The sequence below is a fragment of the Stomoxys calcitrans genome, chromosome 2 (assembly GCF_963082655.1).
Source record: "Stomoxys calcitrans chromosome 2, idStoCalc2.1, whole genome shotgun sequence".
Classification (NCBI taxonomy): domain Eukaryota; kingdom Metazoa; phylum Arthropoda; class Insecta; order Diptera; family Muscidae; genus Stomoxys; species Stomoxys calcitrans.
Window position 1 is genome coordinate 236,243,644 of NC_081553.1, and position 26,086 is coordinate 236,269,729.

Below are 26,086 nucleotides of genomic sequence, written 5' to 3' on the forward strand. Positions count from 1 at the left end.
TTTCCCGTACTCTTGATCTTAAATTTGAATGTCAGAATTGTAATCTTCTCTTATTTACCTTTTTATAAGAGTCCCATATTGTCCTGATCGATCTACGGTGGTCTTCTGGGTAATTTTTGAAAATGTAAAAACTTCTCTCCAAAGTGTTGTCGCACTGCGTCACGCCGTTCAGACTCAGCTTTTAAAAAGTGGCCCCTTATCATTGAGCTTAAAAACTTGAATCGGACTGCACACATTGATATGTGAAAAGTTTGCCCTGTTCCTTAGTGGAATATTCATGGTCAAAACTAATTGTTTTTGCATTTGGAGCAGCTCTCTAGAAGTGGACAGAAGTTTTATTTATATTTTTCCTATCGATACTATCAAGAAAGTTAAATTTTTTGCAAAATTGAACAAAACTAAGCGATATTGCTCAATCTATAAAGAAAGTACCACTTTGTACGTTTTAATACCTAAATGTATGAATTTCAAAATGAATTTCTAGTCGCCAAATATATACTGCCAAAATGTAATTGTATCGGAATTTTGAGAGCTTTAGTTATATCCGTAAAGAAAGTACCATTTAGTACTATTTATTACTAAAATTTACGAATTTAAAAAAAATCTGTTAGTCGTTTAATATTTGGTAATAAGGTATACCTGTATTCCAAATGTCAGAGCTCAGTCTGTTGAGAAATTACTATTTCGTACGGTTTGGTATCTGAATGTACGAATTTCAAAAAAATCTTCTAGTGACTCGATATACAGTTTACATTAATGCTATTTATGAAAATTTATGTAGACATATCTGTGCCACTGTAGCTCCCAAATATATCTTTCATCCCATATGGCCTTTTAATGCTATAGAAGCTACAATTTTGGTTTTCAATAAATTTCTTAAAAAAAATTTCATAAAAGTCAGTCCAGATTTAGATAAAGCTCCCATATAAATCTTCCATCCGTTATGGCCCTTTAAGGCCGTAGTAGCCACAATATAGGTCCTATCGTAAGAAAATCTTACAATGTTCTATTCAATATTTCAATAGGTATGTAAAAGGAAAGTCTAACTTGGTTTCCATGTTTTAATGGTTTGGTTTCCATATACGTGGACTCGGTTGTGTAGGATATTATATAGTCGGCTTCACCCGACTTTTTACTTTTCCTTACGGGTTTTTCTATTGTTATCCTTTTTTATGTGAATGTGCTTCAATGTAAGGAATATAACAAAAACATCAGATGGTATTTAAATTTTATTTGAGTTGAGTTGAAGAAGAAATTTATTCTAACCTTAGTTCTAACATAATAAATGGTGTGTGTTTTTTAATGATTCCTCTCATTCTAATTCTAATGTCCTGTTCCCTCTCAAAAGAGACGACACTTTCCGTTGGTGTTGCTTCTTCAGCGCCGTTGAACGAATATCACAGATAGCTTTTGTGCCACATATGCTCGCAGCAGCATGCCAATTGTTGAAGGAAATCACGAACGAATATCTTTCATCAGTGCCAAAGCAATGGAACCGATAACCCCACAAACGCCCATAACACTCATGGGTAGCAAGGGATCTATGTGTTCCTGTTGTTTGGGGCCAAACAAAAGAAGGGCGATTAAAAAAGGCAAATGCCACAAATTGACTTCATCTTATTACCAAAAGCCATATGTAAGGTACCAATATCAAGGCCACACCAGCTGCCAGATTGCCCAAGCCAACGCCGAAATTTCTCACCACCGTGGGATACTGCATGGCAGTGTAGATCGGTATAATGGCATTGTTGACTCCAATAATACATTTTGCTGTGAATAGAGAAAATTAATATGTACGTACAAACAGACACACCCACACCCACACACACACAGACAGAAACGCTTTAGCATGTCTTTTTTTTTCATTAAATTTTCGCATTGTAACTTGCCGGCATGGTATAGCCTGTGGTTGGACAACTTACCAATCATTGCCAATGCTATCACATAAACCGTATTCTCATCTCCTTTGGGTACGACGTTGACGGCCAAACAGCAAATGCCTGGTAATAGCATGCAGGCTATTAAATTGAGGCGTATTCCCAATTTCAATACCACAAACACACTGAAACTCACGGAAATTGCTTCAACAATACCCGCAATGGCCTATTCACAGCAACAACCATGGGCGGCGGGACCAGTACCAAGAGTAGGACATCAAAAAATTCAATAAAAGTTGATCAGCAGTAATAGACAAGCAAACATGAAAAAGAAAATAAAGATAAAATAGTAACACAGTAATAACATTTGCATAAGTGTGTGTTTGTGCAACAAAAGAAAAAATATCAGAACCCTATAGCCAATGATGTAAACCTCTATATGGTGGGGTTCACTTTTTTGGTGTTAATTTTTATGTCAGTAAATGTTGGCTTTTTTGGGGGAAATTATTTTTAATTGTCAAAAATGGCCTTGTGGCGGCTACAGACGTCCTCCTAGGTTTGGGTTTCAAATTGTTACCCTAACTTCAAATGTTAAGAAAAAGGGGACACCAGAGCGTACGTTGTCAATCATACGTTCATGGAACATGAACTGTTCGTATGTTTGTTTTTATTCCCATTACTATACGATGGGGCTATACTCATCTTGTTATTCCGTTTGTAACACCTCGAAAAATGAATCTGCGAACCAATAAAGTATATATACTCTGGATCGACTCAACATTCTGAGTCGATCTAGACGAGCGGACGTCTGTCGAAATCACAATAGGGTCGAATGTGTAAAGCTACCCGCTTGAAATTTTGCACAGATACTTCTTATTGATGTTGATCGTTTGGGATTGCCGATTTGGATATAGCCCCATATAACCCGATCCCCGGTTTTGACTTGCTGAACCCCTAGAGGCATGCATTTTTTTCCGGTTTCGTTGAAATTTACAACAAGGACTTGTGTTATGGTTTCTAACATTCGATCCGAATGGGTCTATAAACTAGTATAGCATCCATATAAACCCATCCCCTGATCAGACTTCTAGAGCTCCTATAAACCTTAATTTTCGCCCGATTAGGATCGGAATCAGTCTTTAAACTAATATAGCCTCCGGTTTTGACTTCTTGAGCGCCTAGAGGCCTCAACTTCCATCTGAATCAGTGCATAAACTGATATAGCCGCCATATAAACTGATCCCCGGACTCCTTTAGGCCCTAGAACCTCTATTTTCAACTGTTTTTTTTATACCCTTCACCATACGAAGGGGGAATACGAACTGCCTCATTCCATTAGTAAACCACCGAAATATTGATATGAGACCCAATAAAATGAATACATCCTTAAACGTCTTGGCATTCTAAGCTGATTTAGCCATGTCCGTTCGTCCGTTTGTCTGTAGAAACCACTCTAAAATTGGAAGCAATGTATCTACGCACTTGAAATTTTAGCCAATAACTTCTTTTTAGTGTAGCCCATTTGGTTTTGTAAAGGCCCAAATCGGTCAATGTTTTGAAATAGGTCCCATATAAGCCGATCTCCTGATTTTTACGTGACATATTGTGATAACTTCAAACAATCATGCCAAGTAAGGCCCAAATCGGTCCATTAACTGATACAGCTCCCATATAAACCGATCTCAGATTTAACTTTAACTTGAGCCTTTATAGAGCGCAAATATCAAACGATTTGGCTGAAATTTTGCACGTAGTGTTTTGTTACGACTTCCAACATCCAAGCCAATTATGATCCAAATCTGTACATAATCTTACATCGCTGCCCTATAGACGATCTTCCAATTTGATTTCTTGAGCCAATAGAGGGCGCAGTTACCTGATTTGGCTGAAGTTTTGAACGCAGTATTTATAATGACCTCTAACGGCCATAACTTGAAATAGCTCATAAGTATTTGAAAAAGTCATTTAGAGAACTTGTCAAATGCGATCAATGGTGGATGGTATCCTATTCTCTTGTTACTTGTTATATGCGTATAAGAAAATACACTACTCGTGAAAACCTCTAATTTATGTCCCGAATTAATCTACATGTCTTCTTATGGAGTTTGGCAGATCGGGTGACCCCAGAGACATTTGCGTTCCTTTTTTTTTGCAAATTGCAAATTTGGCCATGGAAATTTCATTAAGGAACCGGGGCAAACTTCTTACACATCAATGAATGCTGTCTAATTCAAATTAGAGTTAATTTCATATTAGAATATAATAATTCATACCGCCCTTTATTGCCATTATAAGGCTTTATATCGGCTTGGAAGTTTTAGGAGGAGGACGCTTTACTGCCCTTAAGTATTTCCTATTTCGCAAAGAAGCAATTTGGTAATGACTTAGTTCACTTTCGGAATTAACGGCTCTATTGCAGCATTAGCAAAAACTTGAATGTGAACATTTGGTAATTGCCACAATTCATCGGTGCTAGGCAAATGTGTTGTTGTGTAGGCATGATGAGTGTGTTTGTGTGTTAGAGAGCTTCTAGGGGAAAGTGTCAATGGATTTTGTCGTTTTTTATAACAAAGAATTTTAATAGAAATGCAAATGAAAGGACCTCGAGTATGGTCGATTCATTGAACTTATCGGGGACATACAGATAAGTCACCGAAAGGGCAACAATGAAAGTGACAATGAACATGACTTTTGGTTTTTGTGTGTGTGTGTTTTTTTTCTGAAGGGATAGGACGTTATTGGGTGCTCTTGCTGGTTCTTACCGTATTCAAATAGATGTTGCCTCCAAGGTTGCTGAGATGCAATGTCAGGCCAAAGTAAATGATTATCAAACACAGCCAGATAACGAGAGTCAAACAGGTGGTGCGCACATAGGTTCGGCTAAAGACCACCACCAAAGGACTGGCATTTGCGTCCAATTCGTCCCTTTTCAAATTTGAATTTTCAATTGAGGAGCACACATCTGCTTCAAGAGTCGCTGAGGTTTGGCTGGCTTTTATTGAGGGGGGAACCACAGCCTCCAAGGACTTTCTATAGTTGGCCGGTAAGGTGATGCCATTAAAACGAGCAGCTCTTTCTACAATGGGAAACAATTCATCAAGTCGACCTTTTGCCAAAAGCCATCTGGGTGATTCGGGTACACAATACCTGCAAGTGGTAGAGGAGGGGAAATTATGAATTTAATAAGAGACATTGATAATTTAAAATGCTGCTGCCACCTACCAAATGCATAAAATGGCAAACCATGGCAACGTGACGGTCAGCTGTATAGAGCGCCAATCTCGTATGAAGTACGCAATTGCTGCCATCAGAACGTAGGTCACCGCAACCGGCACAATGTTGAGAATGCCAACGATGGTACGCCATTTGCCGGAGACCAATTCGACCACGAGCACAAATGAAACAACTACCACGGTCATCGAGGCGAAACCAATTATCGCACGTAAGGCCATATACATGGCCAAGGATGTTGAGAAGGCCAATATAGTGCCTATGGCATATGCAGGTGTAGGTGTTTGCATGTGTGTTGGTGTGTAAAATAAATAAAATTCAAATTGAAATTTAATAACAAAAATTAGGAATCTTAGTTTCTGAAGCTGCTACTCTTACCAAAAGTCATTTGAACTAAAGCAAATGCCATGAGTGTGTGTTTGCGACCAAATTTATCCGAAATCCATCCACTCGAGACACTACCCAGTGCCGCTCCGGCTAAGAAACACATTTCCACCACACTTAACAATTGACGATTAGAGCAAACTAAGCCAAACTCTTGCACCAAAGTCATCGATTTGTCATCCTCATCTCCAAACTCAAATTGATTGCATTGGGTAAAATTCCAAGTGGATTGTGGGGTACTAAAGTACTGGAGCAATGATTTTGTGGAATTCAATGAGCTGTAATCGATGTCCCTTATGGAGCAAGAATCCGAGGTCTGAGTTAAATTCTTCCAAACGCTTACATTTATATCCTGCATATGTTCGGGGCGAGCACACCAGAAATCCTTATCGGCGGTCTGAAAACAAAATCAAATCCGTGTGTAAAGTCATTGTTGCTACTCTCAAATGAATCGTTTTTAAAGTACGGTAATCGATGCAATTTTTCAAGCATTATCAACCCTGTTCCAGTTTTCGAAAACGCACAACGAAAGAATTTCTTTGCCTTATTTCTTGCAAACCTCGCAACGTTGAAGTTTGAATGCATACTCTTATCAAACCTCTATATAGTAAAAGGAACCCCAAGTGGGTTCGAAACTTAAAAGAAAAGGACTTGGAAAATATAGGCAAAACAATTTTTTGCGTTTTGCGAATTCGAAAATCGGAACAGGTCTGTATATCTTTAGCAAAGTGCTTCTATGGTCGCTTCCCACCAGTGTTTTGGGTTGTGAGCCACAAAAATACAGGACATTGTCTAAATGAGTATGACGGTCACTAGGCAGATAACTTCAACGTGGAAGCGCGTTTTGGGTATTTTCACAAAATTTTGTTGACGATTGGTTGCTTGACCTTAAAAGGCGGTATGCACATCAAACGTGGCGATAGGAAATGCATTGGCATATCCTAGCTAAATTTTCAGTTCGCTTTGAATTATAGGCTGACATTGGAAACATTATTTTAGTACTATATAATACACATCCTGATTAATCGGTTATTATTATCTGTTATCACATGATATCGATAACTGTCCAGTAAAACTTTGCACTGTCTTGCTTTAGATGCAACAGAAAATGAACATTCCATTGATGAACAGAGACAAACTTATTAAATATTAATAAGCGCTGTCCGATTGAAGTTTTTCGCCGTGTGGCGCAAAGCGACACCCCTTTGGAGAAAAGTTTTTACATGGCTGTCATACCAAAAATTACCTCCAAAACGTCACCAGCTTAAGAAGTGGATAATTGTAATACACACCCAGAGACACACTGAGTATAATACCGGTGTGCGTAAAATTAAAAAATAACATTACTTAGCAGTTTTGATACCCACCACCGAAGGATGGGGATATATTAATTTTGTCATTCGTCAGATCGATGTCTCGATTTAAGGTCTTGGGCCCATAAAAGGCGCCTTCATTGTCCGATTTCGCCGAAATTTGGGACAGTGGGTTGAGTCAGGCCCTTCGACATCCTTCTTCAATTTGTTCCAGATCGGGCCAAATCCAAATTTGGATATAGCTGTCATATAGACCGATCTCACGATTTAAAGTCTTGGGCCCATAAAAGACGTATTTATTATCCGCTAAAATTTGACACAGTGAGTTGTGTTGGGCTTTCAAGCAATGTTCAAATGGTCTATATTTGGATATAGCTACCAAAAAACCCAATATTTATTCCAACAAAATTGAACAGTGACTTGTATTTATCCACTCGACCTCCAAGACGAATTTGGTCGAAATCGGGCCATATTCAGTTATAGCTGCTATGGGTGGATGAATTATGCATCTTCGCCGGATTGTGACTTAAGATGGTTTATATACATGCCCGAGAGATATATATGCGATACCGATCTTAATGCCTTTTTACTTGTTTTATTTTATTTTACAGTGCAAATCAGGATTGATCGGTAATTGTTTTCTGTTGTCGCATGATATCGATAACTAACACGTATAGACAGGCGGGAGGTTAGAGAATAACACTGCAAATACAAATTTTGCCCATGAACATTTCGCTAAGGAACAGGGGCAAATTTCTCACATATCAATGAGTGAAGTCTGATTCAAGTTTAAGCTCAGTGATAAGGGGCCTCCTTTTTATAGCCGAGTCCGAACGGCGTGCCGTAGTGCGAAACCTCTTTGGACAGAAGTTTTACATTGCATAGTACCTCACAAATGTTGCCAGCATTAGGAGTGGAAAGCCACCGCTGAAAGTTTTTCTGATGGTCTCGCCAGGATTCGAACCTAGGCGTTCAGCGTCATAGGCGATATGCTAACTTCTGCGCATCTTTCACACATTACGCTCGAGAGTATCTTGTATGCGATGGGGAGGTGACTTATTCCTCTGTAGTTGGCACATTCCGTCTTCTCTCCTTTCTTGTGTACGGGACATAGTATGCTGAGGTTCCAATCATCAGATATGCGTTTTTCTAGCCAGATTGCGCAGATAAGCTGATGCATACGCCTTATAAGCGTGTTACCTCCGGTCTTAAATAGTTCAGCGGGTAACCCGTCTGCTCCTGCTGCCTTGTTGGGAACGATCGAAAAAATACCCCGCAAATATTTTAGTACTTGCAGTGCATTGAAAACTGCAGGGAATAGCATCTATGCTGTACAACGAATTTGTGGATAGGTATTCACCATATGTCTATATTGTTGTTGAAGCCACATTTTTGTATGTGGAGGTAGCTATTCTTGTTAAGCTTCATAGGTGAGCAAGCTCGTCCCGGTCTATAGAATCGATCGCCCCGGGAACGTCATATCGAATATCACAGGCACTCAGTATTTAAGAAAGAGCCGGTGCCGACCGGCCAGTCACTGAGACTCTCCACTTGATAACGCTGATTGTCTGCGGCTGTAATTGCAGCTACTCCTTACACGAAGCATTCCACTATCCGCACTATGTGGTCGCCCGGTAGCTCTCAGCTGATTTGCATATATCTGTATCCAATGTGATAAACCACAAATAAACGTCTATTCACAATAGAGTAATTATTTATTTATTATTAAAATAAAATAGGACTAATGTCTATTGTTGACATTGACAAAATATGTCATTTTCATTAGTACAGGCGGAGTTAAAGATTTGCTCGATTTTTCTTTTGTTAATATGTCGACATGCCTGAAGTAAAAGGTGTTAACAATGAAAACTCTAAATCTCTTTTAAGGGTATTCAATAATTCGCTATCACATTGATCAAGCCGTTAATTAAAACGATTTACAAATTTGTTAGACAAAATAAAAATGAATTAAATATTGTAAACCAGTAAGAGGACCAAGTGTCGGTAGCAGCTGTCAATTTCACAGTCATTAGCTTTGGGCGAAATGTCTCAACAAACCATTGAAGTAAGTCAAAACAATTTAAATAAATTTAAATACAATTGCTGAACGGGAGTAATTAAATAACTTCACACAAACAATGATAGCCCTGGGGAATGGTATAATTGAGCCACTTACAGGCTATGCCATTTCTTAAAAGAAATCTTAAGGAGAGCAGCTGAAATGTCTTGCAACCTATCCATATTGCATTTAATTGTTCTTCTTATTTAATAACAAAAATATTTCACTTAAACGCGGTGAAACTTTGACAATTGAGGGGGGGCTTTGAACTCTCGGTCCCAAGCCCCACTCAATGGGAGTGTGTGGCCCAATCGATCGCTGAAGCATGAAACAGGTGACATATTTCCATATTTATATCTGATATGCTTTGCATTACGATCAAGAACGTGACTGCAGTTTGTGTTTACTCCTTGAGTTGGACATGAACGATGTTGACATGGTTGGGGTATTTTGTTGTTCAGACACCACCATGGCTAAATTGTTGCATATGCTACATGGATGGCCATGTAGAAGTAAAGCGGCAGGGTGTCGTTGTAGAAGTGGTGCGAGTGAGTCTTTAATTACCCACAGTCAGGTGTACGTTTAATAACCTGAAACATTTGCGAATTAAAGTGAGATGATGCCCAGTTATTTGTTGAACACTTGATAGGCAAAGTCAATGTTGTATTTGGAAATCAAAACAAAAAAGGCGTCGATCGATATTCGTGTTTAGAGTTTTGAGTTAATATCACAAAAGTGGGCCACTTGAACTTGATATGGTTTTGAAGAGGTATAATGAGCATTGGGCAGAATAGAGGCTTGGTTAAAGGGGATTGGGTCAAGTTTCTTACAATCAACTTAACCTCGGCAGGGTCTCGGTTTGAGATTAATTATTCATTAGCTAAGAATCATAGCAGATTTATATCAATTTTTTTTTTAGTTGTTACATCTTTTCATTACTGCTTGTTTTGATAACATGACGCTTCATCAACTTTCCATTTAGAAAATTTCTTGCTTCTGATAACAGACTTATTGTTCTCCTTGAACTGATCACTTATCTGAAAGCTGTTTACGGTTTACTGTCTCCTCCGTTCATCACACTCGGGCACATTATCATTTGGTTTGGTTTTGTTATATAAAAACATTCTGGTTTTAAATTTTGATGCTGCATGTGTCGCTAGTCTGTCCATAAAAACAATTCGGAAGAACCTGTTTTTGAGTATGCAATGATTTTGCGTTTGAAATTTCTAATTTTAAAATAACAAACAAATTTTTACTTTCGTTTGACTCGGAACTTTTAAATTTAGCATTTTCATGAAATGGTAGTTCTATGTCTTCATCTATTGATTGTTATAAAAATCATTCAGAGGCGATCATTGAACTTGGCATGACATGTTGACTGAAGTGGCAAGCTGAATGGATTAATGGCACCATAAACATTGTTGTTAGTCTTGTATGTCAATCAGTATGGTTAATATACTCAAAATGCGTTTTTTTTATTGATTTACAGTTAATTGACCACGGATGTGTCGACTAGGCGAAGTTTATTTCTTGACGTATGATCTTGATAGCGATGTTCAATGAACTTTTACTGCTCTGCAATCCAATCCAGACTTGTCTCTAGGTTTAGATTTTTCTCTCGCTTGCAGGAAGATACAATAAACCTTCAATGAAGTAAAGATGTAATAAACAATAGAAGCGACTTAATGTTCGAGCTTATTAATATTTTATAAATATAAAGGAAAATAAGAGCAAAAACCACGGTTTATCAATGCTTGATTGAATCGAACAAACATGTTGACCATCATAAAATATACATTCATAATGAAATTTTTAATAAATGAAAATGAATTTTGTTCTTGAAACCAAGTTGATTCCTTGAACAGGCCATATCTGTTTTAAGCTTTGTTGTGGTATTTACCAAATATTTTCTCTCGGTGTACATATGTTTTATCTCTAAGGTCACATACTTAAAAGAAATAAATAACAGTGACCATCGGTTTTGCCATCAGTGTCAAGATTCCGCACTTGCAACAGAATTCGATAAGGAAACCCCAATAAATAAACGGTTAGTACTGTAATAACCGATTGCCCTGCGCCAGCGTATATTTGGGTAAACAAATACTCAAGCTGGTCTTTAGTCTTCAGTAATGGCAAATTGTTATTCCTTGAGAATGTATGGAGGAGTTCGGCCCTGCGCCCATGGTAACGGTTGAGGGCTGCAAAGAAGCATGGCACCACCTCGACGCTAGACAAACGAAGCACAACTTTATCGCAGCAAAAGAACTTGTTATGCATGAAATAAAAACATCATCAGTAGCAAAAGCAATAGCAACAAGTCTAACAACACGTTAAGTACAAATAAGACACGCTATTTCGACACTTAATTAAAGTGGCGGTAAACTGAAAGAAGAACCACCGACAGTATTTGCCAATCGATTAATTAAGCTATGACTAAAAAAATACATCAGCACTTGTAACTTCCCCTTCGAAAATTGCAACATGAAAAATGCTTGCAGACAGCGAATACTCACGTGAAAGACAAATGTGAACATATGACACGCGGAGATGCCTTGGAATATGGACAGAATGCAACACCACAAACTTTGCCACAAACTTATGTGACTTAGAAACATGGACAAGCGTTGAGATTGCACACTCTCAATTTCGTCTTGACTACATTGGCTGAAATCTATGGTCTCCGTATTCAAAAAAAGTTCTCCTTCTTCGTTCTCTAATGGTTTCTGTCCTTGTTGTTTAGTCATAATGATCCGATGAAGCTGATGTAACTTTAGCCCGTTTAATGCCGTTTGTCACTGATTGAGCTTTGGGTGGAGAGATCATATGAAACCTTAGGCATACAAAGAATAGAAATAATTTAAAGATGTATGCATATCAATGCAATTGTAAAACATTAGACCATATAGAAATGTCTAAGAACTACACAAAATGAACTGGGAAGCCAAAAGCACTGTATCCCAAAGCAAATTAATGGCTGGAAAATGTCTTTTTCTGAGCAGTTCAAGATGTTAAAGGCATTTAGAGAGGAGAACAAATCCATTTCCGTATTAAGCATGAGATGAAAGTTGGCAACTTGTGGCCTTTTTAACTTTCTGTGGGCTTTAACTCCTAAATTAGGCTCTAACTCCTAAATAGAACTGGTCATTTCTTTCGAATCTATCGGAAGCACACAAAGAAGTTAAGCTGGCTACTCAAAATTTAGTACAGCTATTTCTCTTTGATGTAAGTCGTTTGGAAATGTCCTGTATAATCCCATTTGATTTTCGATAGTCGCTAGATGACTTATCCGATTTCAACAAAAATTGGTAGTTCACACATTTTGCGCTACATTTATTCGGTCTTGAGATAATTCATACAATTGGATATTGTCCGGCTGCAGACTATAGGGTAATCTCTTTTTATTACAGATAGAAAAACAAAAAAAACATTTCTGTAAGTTCGATTTCGTTTGATACCACACCAAACTCATCAGTAGGACCTTGTAAAAAAGATATATCGTCTAGATTGAAAGTAAATGTGTGCGGTTGAGCAAATGTGTTTTGTTTTTTCCCTTTGGTAGAAATATATGAAGTGGAGTAATTTTCTTTCTTGCTACGTAAGGAAAATACTCATAAGAGTAAAGTTTCAACCTAGGAAACTGATCTTTTTGATAAGATCCTGCTGATGAGTTTGGTGTAGTACAAAACGAAATCGCGATCTAACAAACCAGTCAAATGCTATTACAAAGCCTAACTTAAAAAAAGTTTTTTTTTGTTTTTCTCTTTGTAATAGAAGCAGATTACCCTATAGGCTGCAGCCGGACAATATCCGATTGTTATGACTTTCAATATAAACTGATCTAGATCCCAAATAAACCGACATTGACGTTGATTTTGCTCCAAATCGGGGTAAGACATTCTAATAAAGCTGTCATATAAACCCATGACAATTAAAACTAATGCTCCAAAGAACTTGACAAAAGAGAAATGAGTTCACTGGTTTAGTGAGCCTTTATACACTTGTGAACCTATCTGGACGGGAATTGGTGTGGACATTGGAAGGCATTAACGAACTACACATACCAATTTTCAGTCAAATCGACTTCTAGGAGCTCAAGAAGTCAAGTCCCGGGATCGGTTTAAAGGGAGGCCATGTCTATTTGTGGAGGGTTTGGAGTATTTGTTGGAGGGTACTTCACATAATAAAATTTAGCTAAGTAGGACAGAAAATTAGGCTTCTATGCACCATAACCATAAATAGATACAAAAAGTCAAATTGAAGCACCACTTCATGTGGGTCATGTAAACAAATCTTGACCGATATGGCCCTTTTTCAAGTTGATATGTTTATTTGTTTTACCGCTATCGTGATTTCCACAGGCGGATGGCAGGACATGGATGGATGACCAAAAATGTATAAAGATGATATATGGAGGGGTTGCAAACTGAATGAATAGAATAGTATACCTCCATCCTATGGTTCTGAGTAGGTTTGATTAGGTTTAAAAAAGAGGATGCAGATATTAATCCGCCCCATGACACTATGGACATACACCTTAGCCAGTAATCGGCTTGTTGTGCGCTCTAAAAACTAAAAAGTAACCTCGAAAAAGAAAATTTTTAGTTCTTTTTCGAAGTTACTGAGTACAAAAGCGGCATAAACGGTGCATAAAATGAGATTATGACAATAATGGTAAGAATAGTTTGCTCGCGAACTATTCAATTCTTCATTAAACCCTGCATTAAAATCTCCTCATAAGACGATACGATCTTTTATATCTGCATAAGTACATAAGTGAAAAGGCACTAGGGTGTACCTTCTATGCAACTTCCATTAAATATCTTGAATAAATAATTCATAAACGTTAATATATTTCCAACGCGAGTGCGCAGAATCATTGGCATATGCCTTTATCTAAAATTATCTTTTTACTAACCAGTTTTTGTTAAGCCGTCACACAGTGGTAGGGAAAAGAACTTATAAAAAAATGCCGTGTAAGAACGGGTAGAAATATCTCTTTAAAATTTGAAATGGTTTGAGCGATCAAGATCGTGTGCAAAATTTCAATGCTCTAGATTGTTCGGGCGCCTATTGGCGGGTCCCTAAAACTGATCCCCTCGGTATTTCGAAAATTTGTTGGTGCTGCCAAATCTTCGTTTGTGGTCCGATATCAAAAGTTCTAAGAAAAAAAAAAAAAAACAGACAAAAACAGGCAGACAGTAAATTTGCTGTGGAGTCTATAAATTTGGTTAGGTGCAAAACATGTTTTGCATGGGCTGAGAAGACATATGAACTAAAAAACATAAGCCCCCGAATGGGGAATCTGGGCTTTGGAATTTAAGAACTCGAGGGGTTTTCCTAATTTTTTAATAAAAAATTGCCTATTTTGAAGTACATATAGTCCCCATTCTAGTTGACATATCTTGTTCAGATTATACTTAAAACGCATCTACAATATGTCCTCTTCACAAAAAAAGAAAAAAAAATTAAGGTATTCAAGAAAGTTTTTATAATAAAGAATAATCAATGAAAATACTTTTTTTGACCAAAAAATGCAAAAAATACACTTCTTCACGATTTTTGACTTCTAAGCTGTATAACTTTTTACTGAATTATAAGACGACTTGCGGCAAAGTCGTTGTAAATTTTGTCACAAATTCAATTCATGCATAAAATGAAAATCGAACCACAAATGCCTTCGTAAGTTGCAAAATATAAAGCAAGTCTTGGTCAAAATTGCAAGAAAAAAATTTTAATTAAAAGTCAAATATCCCCGAAACCAGAGGTATTGCATTGTAGACCTCAAACGGACTTTAGGGATTTTCGAGCACTAACCAGTACAAAATTGTTTGGAAATCAGATGAAAAACAAAGATTTTGCAGTCCCAACAAATTTTCGAAATACCGAGGTGATCAACTTTAGTGGACAACCTAGTGCCTTGAAAGTTTGCACACGATCCAAATTTCAAAGAGATATCTCGACATGTGCTCACACGGCTTGTTTCTTAAAAAAAATTTCGATTTTCTCCCACTGTGCGTCGTTCGAAATGTGATATGAGCGCTCATGTCAATCACACTGAAAGTAATGATCATCATCTTCAATTATGACAAATTAACCCAAAACGTGCTCGGAATTGGAAATGAACCACATTTTATACCATATTCCACGTCCACTAATGATTTGTTTATGAAATAATATGCGAACAATATTTTTAATACATACATCTATCTATTTATTAAATGTTTTAAAGGGTGATATTTTGAGTTTTAAATACCACCACACTCTGCTTCAGACAAATTAAGAACCTTGTTTTCACCACAGGCCCATACTGCATCATCTGTGAGAATATCAAGAAAATTGGTTCAACCGTTTTTGAGTCTTTGCGGAAGACACCAGTAAACTGACAAGCAAACATAGTTTGATTTTTATGAATAGCAAAATCCTTACTTTTGTAAAAATATTTATTAAATTTAATCCGTTCACTTTCTCTGAGTGTATATTTGCAATTCGCATAGAACCAATGACAGCTGGTTCCGTAGTTTAGTTAAGATTTTTAGAAAGTTGCCCAAACGTAATAGAGTACATATTGTGTTTCATAGATAAACACAAAACGGAAGTTTTCAAAGACCAGAGACAAATAAAACTTGCTTGCACTAAATCTAGCAAGCGGCTTAAGTAACTATGTATTTAATTATTTTTACACAAAATACTGGTATCAACTATCAATGAAAAGGTTTTTAATCAGACACACTTATGTATATGTGTATGTATGAAAATCAAGTATTTATGTAGAATTGCTTATTCGAGGTTGGTGAACCTGCGCTCTGTGCCCTTTCACCTGAGGCCTTTAGACATTGACATGTCAACAACGCCACCCATCAACCACAATCAGCACCTTCTACAAAACAGTTGCTCGATAATTGCCAACAAATTATAGCTGTGTACGACATGATCATCGGCCATTAGATTGTCATGCCATTTACAACTGAGATTTAGGTGTGAATACACCTTAGTGTAGCTGCTTAAAATTGGCGCCAATTAAAATCACCAATTACCAATTTTTGAAAAAAATTATATACAATGTAAGACGCGTGCCTCATCTCCCTCAAATGGTTGAGGAAACATTGGGCATCACACAAGTGTCAAAAATTGAGCGGCTGTTCGAGTGTTTGTGATGAGATAAACAATGCGAAATTATCGTTGGATAAAGAGAAAACATGATAAACGATTGCTTCAATTTGGTAGTGAAGGGGCAAAGACCTACCATACAGTGAGTGTCTCACGTGAGTGGTGAGAGCAAAACTTGTTTTATCCAATGCTGGGTTATCTTTAGCATATCAAAATGCCTAATTTGGATGTTTATCATACATATGTATGTGTATGTATGCTTGTCTATAAACATTGCAATGACTCTGTGGGTGTTTGTCCACAACTGCGAAACCTGTTGCCGGCTATTTATAACCGGAACCAAATAGTATGGGTAAAGCGTGCTGTGAGACAATGCATCTGCTAAGAGTAACGAGACTTGGTTTGTTTATTTGCATATGCCGCATTTGTCCAAAGAGGGTGAGATAATACAAGAGAGGGTTTCTGCTTTGTCTTCCCCGTACCGTAAAATAACATGCGTTAAAGACACAACATTTTCCATGTATTCCAATTGGAATCACATTGAGGGTTGCAACATTTTCGGGTTATTCTGTTTTGATTCGGGCATTCGTTCGAACATTTTTCGTATTTTGCTTTGTTTCTTTGCAACCGAAAGTTGGAATAAAAGGAAAAACTAATTATCGTAAGCAACTCAATCATGTTGTGTCTTTAACTTTTGTTACTGGCCATGTCATATTTCGCTCTAATGCCAACTCTTTTCCTTTCTCACCCTCTTTGCATTTGTCAATGCATTGATTACATATGACTGCTTGTGTGTGTGTGTGTTAAGTTATTCCTCTGCATGCGTGCAATTGATAGCTGCCATTAGATAGACTTAATAATATATAAGATGAGCACTTAACTATCAATAAGTCAAAAAATTGTCCATTGTTTTGATTACAGAGACTGTTGATGTTTGTGCTGTGATCATACGAGGACTTTGTTGCTGCGCATGCATAGGAGTATTAAATTTCAAAAGGGTTCTTATGTATGCCACCTTCTGTCTTAGTAATTTAAGACGTCAGTATTTTATGGACAGCTTTTTTTGTGGTTTGTGCTATTGGGTCATGTGCTATCACACATGCCATTGAAAAACTTAATGAATATTGGGGAAGGCTTGTTTTGACATGTTGATTGTTTTGCGATGTTAATATTTTTTGTACCATGATCAGTATGTGGGTGAAATGTCAACAAAATTTATAAATCATGACATTGGATTCATTGGTTTCTTGTTGAGATAGGCGATCAAATTTACTTGTTATCTAAGCGCATATGTCGGAAATTGAAGTCATGAAATGTCAGAACAAAAAAATCGTAATTTTAAAAAATCATTAAGATTCCAATAAAGTAGCACATTGCATAAAAGAAGTCGAGTTTAAACCGCTGAAGGAGAAAGGGTTTTGAATTTTATTGCAAAAAGTAAATAGGCAAAATATTGATGGCACTATCGATATTTAAATTTTTGGCTGAATATGAATTGATAGTTTTTCTATCAATACTATCGGAGGCTACCGTAGCGCAGACCATCAGGAAAAACTGTGGTGGTTTTCCCCTCCTAATGCTGGCAACATTTGTAAGGGATTATGCCATGTAAAACTTCTCTCCAAAAAGGAGTCGTACGCCGTTCGGACTCGGCTATAAAAAGGAGGCCCCTTATCATTGAGCTTAAACTTGAATCAGACTGCACTCATTGATATGTGAGAAGTTTGCCCCTGTTCCTTAGTGGAATGATCACGGGCAAAATTTGCATACTATCGGCAAAGTTCCGATATTTATGAAATAACATAAAAAATTACCGATCCGATCGTGAATATATCCCAATCATACATTTTTCAATCGTCCTTCGTGATGAGTATTTCAAGTATCGCTCGAAGCGGCCCATAACCTGGTTAAGCTTACTTATTAAATCACCCGAATTTACTTTTTTAGCCTATAGAGTAGAGCTGGCAAACTATCGATAATAGCAGCATTCGATATTTTCGATAGTTTTAATAATAAATATCGATAGTATCGATACTATCGTTAATTTCCCATCACCTATATTTCAAACAAAAATGAGAAATACAAATCGGGAGATTGATTTATGCAGAAGCAATATCAATGCACTGACCAAATAAAACCAAGGTTGATAAAGTCAGTTGGAAGTCCTGATAGAAATCATTGTACAAAATGTTAGCCTAATCGGATGAAAATTGCGCCCTCTTTAGGCTCAATGTATCTTAAAGGATTCATTCAGTGTCGTATTGCCTTGTTTTGTTTAGTTTTCCAAAAAATTTAACTTTTGCGATAGTATCCATCGAAAAAATATCAATCGATACTCTGTCAAAAATCAAATATCGATAGTGCCATCGATATTTTGCCAGCTCTACTGTAGAAGGCGCAATTTTCATCCGACTGACTTTATTATTATACATTGATATTGTTTCCATTGATTATACATTGATATTGTTTCCGTATAAACCAGGGGTTCGGAGCAGAGTGGAGCAGGGAGCGGAGCGCCGCAGGCCAATTTTTGCCGGAGCATAGCGGGAGTTGAATGGTTTCCAATCTCAAAACCCGCTCCGCTCCGACATCTTAAAAATGTCTAAAAACATTTTTAAGGTTAAGTTCTTGATCGAGTAAAATCTGATCATATTTAGATGCAGCTTCCATATAGACCGATCTCCCGGTTGCGTCCAATGAAAGCCCCGTTTATTATCCCATTTTGTTGACATTATTATTAGGCCCTCGATATCCGAACCGAAAATGGTCCATATCGGGCCATAATTTGATATAACTGTCATATAGATCGACCTAACGATTTAAGAGCGCATCTTTTCCCCGATTTTGTTGAAATTTGGACCAGTGACATCCTGTCGACATACGCAACGAGTTTGGTCCAGATCGAACTATATTTAGATATAGCTGCCATATAGACCGATCTGCCGAATTAGGGGTTTAAGCCAAAAAAGCCCCATTTGTTAACCGATTTCGGTGAAATTTGAAACAGTGAACCCCACTAGGCCTCTCATTGTCCGAACTGAACATAGTCCAGAACGGACCAAATTTGGATATAATTCCATATAGACCGATCTACCGATTTAGGGTCTTAAGCCTATAAAGAAAACCCGTAATTTCCTATTTCGCTGAACTTTAGAGCAGTGAGTTGGACTAGATTTCCCGTTGTCGGAACCAAATTTGGTTCAGATCGGACCACACTTTAATATAAATTTGGAACAAGGAGTTGCACTAGGCCACCCGATATACCAACCGCGTATGGTCCAAATCAGACCATATTTGGATATAACTACAATATGGACCGATCTGCAGATCTGGGATCTTAAACCATAAAATCCTCATTTATAAACTGATTTCCGTGAAATTTTAAAACCGTGACCTATACAAATATATAGGTCATCGGTACCTGAACCGAATATGATTTAAGTCGACCCATACTTGGACATTAATATAGATATAGTAGGTTGTTTCAATAAATACAATAAGATAATAAATATATCCATGGTAGTGGGTATCCAAAGTTCGGCACGGCCGAATTTAATGCGTTTTTACTTGTTTTTTTAAATTTGGTTAGGAATCGCTTGCGGTATATGCCTTAAAAGTAACATCGCGTTATTTGTTTATATAGGAGCAATAGGCACGGATTTAGACCATACTTGGCATAGCTGTTGGAGGTTAAAGGAGAAATTATTATGCAAAATTTCGTTTAAATTAAATACTAATTTCCCCTCTAGGCACTAAGACAGTAAAAATGGGAGGTCAGATTATATGGAAGTTAGAGGTCGTAATAAAAATTATGCACAATTTCGCCCAAATCGGATAAGAATTGCGATCTCTAGCGTCTCAACAAGTACAATCGGGAGATCGGTCTATATGGGGGCTATAAACGGTTATAGACTGATTGAGACAATACTTCACAAAAATGATGGGGGTTATAAAAAAAGCCGGTTTTAAAAATTTCAGCCTAATCGGATAAGAATTGCGGCCTCTAGAGGGTCAAGAAATCAATTCACGATATTGGTTTATATGGGGGCTTTATAAGAATAAAGCCTGATGAAGAATACATTTAAACGGAGTTGAATGTTGCTTGATGTTTTTAACGTAGTGACAAAATCAATAATAAAAAATAATAATAAATAGTTAATTTAAAAATAAAGGAGCTGGAGCGGACAGTGGAGCAGAGCGGAGCGAAAAAAAATTGCCGCAGCGGAGCGGAGCCGAAAAAAGGTACCCTCTCCGGATCCCTATAATGAAGCGATTTCCTGTTTTATATTTCTCTTTTTCCTTTTAAATATAGATGATATGATATTAACGATAGTATCGATACTTTCGATATTTATTATTAGAAATATCGAGAATACTGAATGTTGCGAATATCGATAGATTGCCCGCTCTAACGTTAACGTATGCATATAGGGTATCCTATTTAGCTTTTGTTTATGCTTTACCTAGGTTAACGATGGACTTGAAAACTTTAATGAAATTCCCGCTGTATGACACCTTATGAACATGATGACATTTCAATAAATGAAATTATGTTGATGCATTTCGATAAAGGCAAATCGAAATCGCAAATAAATATTTTTGTCAAAATATTTCTCCAACCTTAAACTATTTAAAACGAAACTTTTACGAAGGTTTATTTGTTCATTGTCTTGTATTTGATTTTATTTTAAGAGCTTAAATTTGTTTTGGTTCTCTCACTTTTGGCTTAGGTTATGCATGATAACAAAATTTCTCTGGGTTAAATACCAGTATTCTCGACTTTTGCTTGCTTTTGTTTGGACTTGAATATAAATAAAACTAGAATAAAAATAGATTAAACATATCAGCAACTAAAAAGAATTTCTGGTTTCCAATTCGGCAAATTATCGAAATACCTCTCACACTTCATTTAAATTAGCTACGATTTTGAATGTTATTTTTCCAAAATATTTACAAAAACAGGTCTGAGAGTTTGATTTGCAAATTATTTTTAGCGAAGAAGAATCGCTGATGTCGAGAAGACGCTATATGTATTTATTAAATATACATATCCCAACATGATGTTTTGATGTATTCCAGTGCTATGCATCGTTTTATTTAATAGCCAGTGGTATATATTTGTCAACTTTAGAACCTTGAAATTGAAATAAGCGCAAAAACTTTGCTATTTTTTTATGGGATTTTCATTCAAATTGACAATAGACATTAGTCATAAACATCACAGTCTTTCCTGTATCGTTTTTAATTGTCAATGTCATTATCTTGAAATGGAGATTCTGCGCCTCTTTCCATAGGTCCAAGAGAAAGTTGATACTGAAACTGTGACTTTGTTTCAAAAGGCCACATTACGGCGATGCTGTAGGGAAATAATATAGGCTACTGTCCCCAAATTATTAGTTCCATGAACATTCCATTGAGGAACTGGGGCAAACTTCTCACAAATCAATGAGTGCTGTCTGATTCCATTATAAGCTCAATGTTGAGGGACCTCCTTTAGAATGTTAAGGGACCTCCTTTAGAATGTGAATTGTATATATATTTAAAGCTCGTATTAAGAATGTAAGGAGAAGTGAAGTAATTCTTACAACGTTTAAGGATGCCCAAACGCTTGAATGCGGCCCCAAAGGGAATAACACTTTATCTCAACATCCATACTGATGATAGATAAAGACGATCGTAATATATCAGCGAATCGTTTGCGGGACAAAATCGGATATAGCCTTGAGGTACAACTGCGGTTCTATCTATGCCTAACTGCTGAGAACCCATCTACAACGAATATATAGAACGTAGTCATTATCGACACGAAAAACGAAAAGCATTGACGTTGTTCTTGTAGCCAGCCATATACTCGCTTATGGGGATAGCGATCTTTGGCAAGCCCCTTTGGTTGAGTACAGTCTCTCCACCCATTTTCAATAGCAGGGGGAACGACAAGATTTGATAGAAGATCAAGTGGTACACCCAGATATTCAGAGTCAAGGCCTTACTTTCACCGAACTGGTGAATTGGTCAACACAATAATGCAACAGAAATACCATAAGGTCGCCCACAGACAGATTTCTCTAGAAAACATTCTGTCGGTAGCTAAGGAGGTCACTTGAATGCCATATTCATTTACTATTTACCATTTTTTACGTTTTAGTCTTTAGAGAGTCTGCGCAGACTTTTGTCGTTGCGTCGTTTTAAGGCTCAAGAAGTCAAGATCGAAGATTGTTTCATATGGCAGCTTAATCAAAACATGGATTGAGGGGCCATATATAACCCCAACCGACCTACAATAATAGGAAGTATTTCTGCAAATTTACAAGCGTCCATCTTTATTGCCTTGAAAGTTGATTTCCACCGACGGACAGACGGGCGGACATGGCTAAATCGACTTAGAATGTGAAGGCGATCAAGAATATAAATACTTTGTTGAATCACAGGTGAATATGTGATGAAGTGTTACACAAGTATTGACGAAATTAATATACCCCCATGCTATGATGGAGGGTATAAAATATCTGTGCAAAGTTTCACCTCTATATGTTCATGTTGAATAATTTTAGCGTGATTTTAACAGAAGGGCAGACGGGCGGTCAATATTAGATCGTCTTAGATTTTTTTTTAATATTTCGATATGTTACAAACGCAAGGTATATTCATTTTGATACCTCATCCCTCGGTGGTGAGTGTGTAAAAAAAGATATGAATTGTGGCCAATAAATAACGATTTTGAGCCACTGCGTGGTGGGTGGGCCGTTATCGACACCCCTTGTGGAAAAATTTTAAATGACTAAAAGTCTCACAAATGTTGCCAGCATTTATGAGGGCTTAGGTTAGGTAAGGTAAGTTATGTGTGTGTGGATTTTAATACAAACTCACTTAGACAATTTCAAGTTCATTGCGATACCACAGTAGCGATACACCAATGCCTCTGGTGAGGGCACGTTAATCACGTTTAAATTTTTTTCTGATATTCTCGCAAGGATTCGTACGCAAGGCGATCAGTGTCATTGGCGGACATGTTTATCTTTTGCGCCATGTTGGCCTTCACTTTGGAATATGCAGGATGTTAAAAGCAACCACAATGCGCTAGACAAAAATCTAGTATTAGTTACAGACACTTGGGGGCGCCCCGGTAGCCGAGTTGGAATATGCATGATGTTTAAAAGCGACCACAATGCGACAGACAAAAATCTAGTATTAGTTACAGACACTTGGGGGCGTCCCGGTAGCCGAGTTGGCAGCGTGCTTGGATTACCAGTGCAGGGGTCGTGGGTTCGATTCCCGCCTGAACCTTTGGTCTGTCGCTGCTGTGGTATCACAATGGACTTCAAATTGTCTAAGTGCGTCTGGAAAGGACTGCCACTCTTACCTAACCCTAACCTACGGACACCTTAGCTATAACACAACAATTTGTATTTTGTTTTGCTGAAAAAGTCCCATGGTTGTATGAAAATATTTACTTTTCTTGCATAGCCTTTGGACGGGTTATCAGCAATTGAGAGATACGATACTTGCAATGCCTTGAAGTTATGTTATCAACATAATTCCAAAGTGGTGCTAGTCGCTTTAGGTCTCTTCAACTCCGGTTGTGTGTTTTTTCTGTACAATGAAGACACTTAAATCGTCTTTGGAAAAAAATTGCCTGTGGTTGGACTTAATCTTCGATTTCTGCATGTTGTACCGCAATACATGATTCGTTAAATCTTTAGGAAATACCACTTGACCTTTGCAAAATAAAGTAAATTTGGAGATGCTTGAAAATCAGACAATAAAACACCCAATTGCCAAAGCCCACAATCGATCATCGCAAACACTTGCATGAGAGGAGGCATTTATTTGATAACTCCATAACAACAATTTCTTGTTAATATTTAATTAAAAGCCAAAAATATATGGGGACACATATTGTGTGGTAAGCGGCGTATGCAAATCAATGTGCGAGCACATATAAAAAAAAAAATAGAGCGATTTGGCTATAATTTATAATGCATGTCAGCTTGCTTTGAACATTGCCTAGAGATATTAATGCCATCTGCATCGCACTTTTGCCCTAATGTGGCGGCTAGAAAGATTTTCCCCTGATTAGACAGGCTGTCATTAGGCACATCAATTTGTATTCCCGCGGTAGAAAAACAAAATTAAAATTAGTGCTTAATTATTTAATCTGGCGGCATATCTAGAAACTCACAAATGGTGGCTTAATACTTTCCATTAAATGGCAATAAGGTTTTGTTTTTGCTTTTTGTTGTTGTTGCAAAGGTAAACAAACAGAAAATAATTTCCAGCTGTCTGTCCGTCGGTAGGTCTGTTTGCTGTTAAAACGTTACTTGAGTTCACGATTTTTTTTTTGATTGGATTTTTGTGTCATTTGCTTACCTGAAATACAAAGGCAAACATTTGAAAAGTGGAAGTTACTTGAAATAAACTCAAGATAAGAGTCCACACAAAATTCCATTTGCCATAGTGACCAATGTAGTTGGAGAGGATATCGCTGTCATCATCGTCGCTGGGTTGTTTGGGGCTGGGGCTGATAGGTAGTACTTGCTCGGTTTTGGGACCATCTTTTTTCAAGTCAACCGAATGTCTATGAAAATCTAAAGATATCACACTTATCTCGGGTGTGCTTGGAGATTTGCCGTCGCGATAACCTCCATATAAATTCGATTCAATGCTACCACGTTTCGAGCGATTGTCAAGATCGAAATTTAATGATCCCCTTCTTAGAACACCACTCATGATTTTCTCTTTGAATTTTGTATGCAATGTATTTACAATGTAATATTTGTTGTTTTTGTTGTTGTTTTTTTTTTTTTTGTGAAATTACTTTTCAAAACGTTTTGTGAATTCCGTATTTTGAATTTGCGGTCTTGCCTTCATAAAGGCTTTTAACGATCTAATTTCGATAACGGTCTGCTGGCTGCTTATAAAAGCCGCCTATTCAATGATTGTCTCAAGGCATGACAAAACAGGGGCGGTGGAAATCGCGGATTTAGCTGCGAACAAGTCAACATCACTGAAATTGGCAAATGCAAAGCTTTACGTCTACAGTTTGAGAAACATTTAAAGGCATTTGGCTTTGTATTAAGAAAAGCTCATTTCTTGTTAGATAGAAGTTTTTGGCTTAAGCTTGAATTTACCCACCAAAAGAGGAAAGTAATTGAGAGATTAAGAAGGCCAACGGAGCACTTAAATGGTTCTTTTTTTAATTGAAAGTTTTTTTAAAATAGAAGTCGATCTTACCATGTCCCTCTGCATTTCAAAACCACCCTAACCAACAAATACTACTTTTATATGTACTTGGGACAGTAAATGGTCCAAATCGTTTCATGTTTATTTATAGCTGCCATATAATCTGATCCTCCGATTTTATTTTTTTACACCTTTTGAGGGTGCAATGCTTATTTGATTGGGCCGAAAGTAATTTCATAGTGACCATAGTGATTTCTGCTATTATCTTCAATAACCCCACCAAGTATGGTCCGCGTGTATCTACAGGATGGTAAACACGAAGTGTTACCAATTTAAACCACCAAATTGTTTGTGAAAATATTTTGTATTCATTCAAATGACAAAAATGTGTGAAAGTAATTTAAATTTCAAAATTTCATTCACTTTTGCTCAATATGATCACTTTTTGCATTAACTATTGGTCTGAGTCGATGAAAAAACGATTTGCAAGCTGCACGGATGTAATCCGCCGATATTTTGACCCATTATCGCAGAACGGCTTTTTCAGCGCATCTATGCGAGGGCTGGTATATAAGTTTCTGGCCTAGCCAACACCAAGTGTTGCCAGATGCAATCTGACATTTCCATTGGAAAGTTTGTCATTTTTTAACATACTCGCACTCAGAACGTTTTGACGTACGACCATCATTGGTGTTGGTTAAAGTGACTTGAAAAAATTAACTAACCCGTGAACATTTTTCACAATTTTCGACGTGGATCATCACGACAAGAGTGCATTGATGAACTTTAATCTTTCTATGACGATGACGCACCATCCTATAGCACTGTGAAAAACTGGAAATGTCGAATTCCGTGAAGAGCTATCAAAAATGGTCGTTGTACCGGAGAACGTTGATCTTTGCGTATGAGCCCGAAACAAAACAACAATTGACTGT

The 26,086-nt window shown here is 37.2% G+C and overlaps 2 protein-coding genes across 4 annotated transcripts in view; one reads left to right on the plus strand and one right to left on the minus strand.

Moving 5' to 3' along the window:
• Window positions 1-26,086, plus strand: part of LOC106081572 (helix-loop-helix protein 6) — a 125,557-nt gene that overhangs the window by 7,658 nt on the left and 91,813 nt on the right. The gene's annotated exons all lie outside the window — the stretch shown is intronic.
• Window positions 1,212-24,848, minus strand: LOC106081569 (organic cation transporter protein). 3 transcript variants are annotated; one of them, XM_013243600.2, is made up of 7 exons: window positions 24,339-24,848; window positions 5,487-5,889; window positions 5,100-5,367; window positions 4,640-5,024; window positions 1,923-2,103; window positions 1,625-1,770; window positions 1,212-1,551 (listed from the first exon to the last, which is right to left on the minus strand). In XM_013243600.2, exons 1-7 carry the CDS (start codon window positions 24,696-24,698, stop codon window positions 1,456-1,458), a joined length of 1,839 nt encoding a protein of 612 aa, XP_013099054.1. In that variant the 5' UTR covers window positions 24,699-24,848; the 3' UTR covers window positions 1,212-1,455. The 3 variants fall into 3 exon arrangements, with proteins under 3 accessions (XP_013099054.1, XP_059217869.1, XP_059217870.1); XM_059361886.1 differs by lacking the exon at window positions 24,339-24,848 and adding an exon at window positions 11,378-11,633; XM_059361887.1 differs by lacking the exon at window positions 24,339-24,848 and adding an exon at window positions 8,403-8,447.